The following is a 5,503-nucleotide window of genomic DNA, read 5'->3' on the forward strand; positions in this document are numbered from 1 at the left end:
ACTATAGAGAAAATAATATAACCTTGCTAAAAATATTTAATGTTGATGATGTTGCTTGCAGTTTCTATATTTTAGCTTTGACTTGTTGAAAACCATTAAAATCAGGACCAGCATGTGAATTTTGGTATTTTAGTTTCAAGAAATGGGCAAACTTTAAAAGACTTTTCTTCTTTGTTTTCTTATTCAGATTATGTCAGTGTCGTGTTTGTAAATGATTAGAGATTTCTACACTGTCATAAATAAAATGTACTACACAGAAAAAGTCCTACTCTGTAGTGAATTAACATAAAACGTTGAACCAGAAGCARTGAAGGGTCCTGACAGAACTTATTTACCTGCGTCTGCCATGGAGTTCAGGACCTCCAGAGCATGAGACATGCCGTTAGCAAACAGAGTGGCGTCCTCTTTGCTGCCGAAGTTGAGSCCCCACACCTGCCTGGCATCTCGCCACTGGTGAAAATTTGGTGTGGCCTGGTTGTACTTGAGACCTCTCACAATGGGGCAGTTTATCACCACCTGATGGAGAATCAGAGCAGATGAGCAATTAAAAAATTTGTTACCTTTAACTGCRTTACGCTGATGATGCAGCTCCAGCTGGAGTGCYAACTCTTTTTCAGTCTGCATTTAAGGGACAATACTAATGTTGAACTTCGAGAAAACATGCAATTGTGATATTGTTGAATACTGTGATGACATTAGTTGAAATAAACACACGTATTTTTATACTTTGTGACAATGTTACACTCTGATATTCAGACACTGATCAGCTCTAAAAGTAACTTCAACTCTTGACATCTCATCCTGTGTGCAATTGTTAATGTGTAAGAAAATCAATTAAAGGAATAACCGTAATGTTTTCTCCATTCCAATGATGAAAACTGAACATAAATCTTGTGCAGAACTGCCGAAAAAGGAATGCCAAAAAAAAATTAGCCGTCAAATCTTTAAAACTTGTAAGTCACCCACTTTATTATCATGCCAGAGTTTTAATCGAAGATCAGGTTATACTGAAATATGATAAGAGTTACAGCCGTTTTGATCAAACCATGTAAAATATGATATGTATGACCCCATTGTAAGATGTATTGGCTCTTTCATGATTAGTTGTAACATTAGAATTTATTTGATAAACATTTATTTAAACTGTAAAATTAAGACTGTAAAAATACTGTAGGCTGTTTAGTTTTTATAAAATTTAAACTAAATTTTAAAAAATATATATAACATGGACTGAGCCATTTTATTTACAAAAAGCATGCTGGGTAAACGATGACGTGGATAGGTCCTCAGTGTGAGAAGAAATATGGATGGAGGACCTCATTTTAGCTTGTTTGTTTGTCGTGCTAGTGCTGAACTAATACATATAAGGCAATTTAGCATCGGCGCTAAAGCTAACAGGCTAAGCTGAGGTTGTCCTCCATCTACTGTATATTTTCAGTTACAGGCTGAGTCGTTTCTACCTTCTCCTCTCTGTCAACGCTCTCTGGTTTCATTTAAAAGAGTCGATCATCAGATATTGTCCAAGATTAACCTTCAGGGCGGATATAGCTCACTAGCAGCCTCACACCGATGACCTATCCACGTCATCATTTACCCAGAATGCTTTGTGTGTGATTAAAATGGCCCAGTCTGTGTTAAAATATATTTAAAAAATTTATAAACAGCCTACAGTATTTTTATTGTCTTTATTTTACAGTTAAAATGTATGTTTATCAAATAAAGTCTAATGTTACAATTAATCATGAATCCCTTTAAATATCACCTCACTAAATTCTAGCTGAATATTTGTAAAACTACCTGAGTTATGGCCATTTGTGTTTGCAAAGGTCACTTACCACCAATCAGTTTTAGGTGTACACTTAATGATTCCGCCTAACTTTAATTCAAACTCATACAAGGGTAACAAGGTACTTTACAAAAGAGACAAATAAAAAAGGCACATACAGGCATGAGCAAAAACATTCTTGTCTTTTCTCCCCTGGCAGTGAGCRATAATAAAATTTAATAATCTGGTAGCTTCTAGGAGCCGTTAGTGTTCTATACTAGGAAAGCTATTAAAAGCCCAGTGAAACCACATCCGTGTTCAGACCTAAAATGATGCTGTGCTCTTTATTCTTTTATGCATCATTCTGGTTTAGACTCCACTCAGCAGGAGGCCTGGAGCCCGTTTGTTAGAAAAAAAAAAAAAAAAAAACAAGGTTGAATGTGCTGACGCGCCTTTTCAGTGTTTGTTTAAAAGACTCTGGATTCCACTGAGCAGAGAGGAGAGGAGACCCTGTCAGGGTGAATATCACAGACGGCAACATGTGCCGGGGAAAAAAAAAAAGGGCCAGCAAGGTCAGCTTCCACAGCAGACAGTGGTATTTTTCAAAACTATTTTTAAATCTTATCAGAATGTAAAAAAAACACAGAGCGACTGTGAGCGGGAACACATGAATCAGGACAAAAGTGAAGGTTTAACTAACAGAAATCGACACATTTTACAGGAATGAATGTCTTGACTGAGACTTGATGGCTTTACCTGTGTTCTTATAGCTKTTTAAAACAGTCACACTACGAAGAACAAAACTAATTGAAAACACACCACCAGCGATAAAAAAAGAAAAACAAGACTGAGAAAATCCAAGCAGAAAGAAAATACACCCACTTTTATTTGTCTTATAATTTGTCCCCCCTGTGGCTTTAATTCACCACCAGCTGAAGCCAAAGTCTCCATCAGAGACAAATTTAGAGACCTCACTGGGTATCAAACTTCTTTTCAAATTGTCACAGGAAATGGTTGAACAGGCTAACTATCTCACAGGAAACATCCTCCACTTTAGGGCTCGTCTCTGGGGAGCACTTCAGTGTGCTGAATGTTTAAAGACGGGGAGAGACACTCTGGTAGAGGGGTAAAAAAAAAAAGCCTGCAGTCAAGAATAGACCCACCCAGTAATGGTTCACCTAAACTTTCAAACTTGGAATCAGCCCACCTTTATCTGCAGCAGAGTCATGATGTGGCAAAAACATGGGAAATGTCTTTGAAGGCAGTACGGCAGCAAGTTCAAAAGGAAAAGTTCCTTTAAAAGGATATTTTTAAAGATTGTTGAAATCTTYATTTTGTATAAAGCAGACATGCTGGTTTTAATGAACATTTGAATGCACGTGGTCTCATAAATTTCTCTGCAATAATTGATACCGTATTTATTCGTGTATAATACGATCTCATGTATAATACGAAAAAAGCATAAAAAATTAAATCCTCAAACTACCTCCAATTTCATACAGACTTTAAGATTTTTCAGCCTTTGCAGTCTTTATACATATCAGTAAAATGATCATTGGACTGTTCGTTTTATTTTAACAACATATGTACTAAAAGGTATTTTGACAACAAATATGTATCAGCTGTAGCAGCATCACATGAATTCTGACATTTTACACATAGTCCACCAGGATGCGCCAACACAAAAGTCAGAGACTTCACATGAGATTTGGGCCATCTTCTGGGGGAAAAGCAGATTACTTCCTACTCGCGAGCGCCCCCTCTGGTAGGGAAATGTTTTTCAGGGATACAAACTTTTTCAGAACACTGGTAGACGGYCGTCATTACAGACGAACATGTGTTTGTTGTTGTTTGAGAAGCGGCCCGGTTACACGCTAATGCCATTTGCTATCATTATTAAAGTKTAGGACTACTTTCCCCCCTTTTTTTTCACATCATGTCGCCTGCTTGGATCTGTTWTCTCGCTCTGAAGCACAGAGGAGTGTCACAGGTGAGCTCRTTTCAACTGCTTTTTACGTCGCGGTCTCATTTCCGGACTCAATAATTTTGTGAATTAAGCCGATATTTCAGTTAAAATACACAAGTAAATATATTTATCTGAGTATAGTACTACCCCCAACTTTATGGATGATTTTATGTATTTAAATTTTATGCATTATACTTGAATAAATACGGTGCCTCTCTCTGTCAAACCTTTTGACAACCTGTGTTCAAAGCTCAGACAGTGCTTTAATTTTGACCACAACCATGAATGACAAAGTTTTCAACAAAAGATATCACACAGTCTGTAAGGGCCACTTTTCATCTCAAAGCTGTAAAATTCACTATGATTCAGCCATTTTCGTGTTTGCTAAATSTTGATCAGAGATGACAACCATCTTGAAAAGRGTTGACTCTAAAAGTTAATCAGGTGTTGATGTAAGTCTAGTAGTTGCTTTTAGAGTTTCATTCAAATATGTCCAGTGGTGTATGAGACATTTTGCCAAAAAGCACATACAAAAAATTACAGCTCGTTTAATCAGCCGTTTTTTTTAATAGATGGCCTGTTTATAAAATGTTCACACTGCAAAATATATATTGCTCACAGTCCTAACAAAAATGCTTTATTGTTTAAAATTTACGATGAATTAATCGCTTTAAGTATAACGAATGTTTTCCATGTAATCTTCAGTTTGTAAAATCCGTCATCGTATGATTCCCTGTGCACTCAAACTGTCTAACACTTGCTTAATCAGATGGCCTTTGGCACCACAGATGTCCGTGGGCCACACTGCCGACACACAGATGAGCTGCGCAGCACGGCTCAGAACCCAGGAGACAAATTCGCACACAAATAAAAACCCTAAAATGCACATTTGACCGACGCGTAGTTTGCTTGAAGCGGCCACGTCTTACCTGCTGGTCTGTCTGCATCTTGCGCCCCACTATCCTGAAGGCATTGTTGGAGGGGTTGTGAAAGATCTGGACTCTGCTGAAGGCTTGGGCTCCGACCCCTGCCGGGAGCCACTTCTTACTGTTGTCATCGTAGATCATCACAGTGGCCCGAGCCTGGCAAATACTTGACTCACTGCAAGACAGAGGGCAAGAAAAACAAGACAGACAGAATGATTAAACGCCACAGTCACTCTGAGTCTTCAAAACTTCAAGTTAGATTATTTTCATTTGCCCCACAAATCTAAGCAAAATGTGTCCAACCTGCAGATATGAAAACAAATATCAGCGGTGTGATACACTTATTGCCATGAAAATTAAAGGGATCCATGATTAGTTGTAACATTTGACTTTATTTGATAAACATATATTTTCACTGTAAAATAAAGACTGTAAAAATACTGTAGGCAGATTAGTTTTTATAAATTTTAAACTAAAAGTTTAAAATATATTACACGGACGGGGCCATTTTATTTACACGCAAAGCATTCTGGGTAAATGATGACGTGGATAGGTCCTCGGTGTGAGGCTGCTAGTGAGCTATATCCACCCTGAAGGTTAATCTTGGACAATATCTGATGATCGACTCTTTTAAATGAAACCAGAGAGCGATGACAGAGAGGAGAAGGTAGAAATGACTCAGCCTGTAACTGAAAATATGGATGGAGGACAACAGAGCTGCTTCATGGAAGAAGAACCAAAGCTAACTTAGCCTGTTTAGCCTGATGCTATCACCATGTATATGTATTAGCTCAGCGCTACACATTCTCCTCTCGTCACTGAGGTCCTCCATCCATATTTTCAGTT

General features: G+C 37.8%; 1 protein-coding gene across 2 annotated transcripts in view; it reads right to left on the minus strand.

The window, feature by feature from the left end:
- The window catches only part of vaspb (vasodilator stimulated phosphoprotein b), a 49,021-nt gene that overhangs the window by 16,729 nt on the left and 26,789 nt on the right, over positions 1-5,503 (minus strand). For both annotated transcript variants that reach the window (XM_014015049.1, XM_014015047.1), the window contains exons 2-3: positions 4,661-4,832; positions 336-516 (exon numbers count right to left, since the gene is read on the minus strand). In XM_014015049.1, the coding sequence (XP_013870503.1) occupies positions 336-516; positions 4,661-4,832 (353 nt within the window). The remainder of the gene's footprint in view (positions 1-335; positions 517-4,660; positions 4,833-5,503) is intronic.

This window comes from Austrofundulus limnaeus, unplaced genomic scaffold (genome assembly GCF_001266775.1).
Source record: "Austrofundulus limnaeus strain Quisiro unplaced genomic scaffold, Austrofundulus_limnaeus-1.0 Scaffold122, whole genome shotgun sequence".
NCBI lineage: Eukaryota > Metazoa > Chordata > Actinopteri > Cyprinodontiformes > Rivulidae > Austrofundulus > Austrofundulus limnaeus.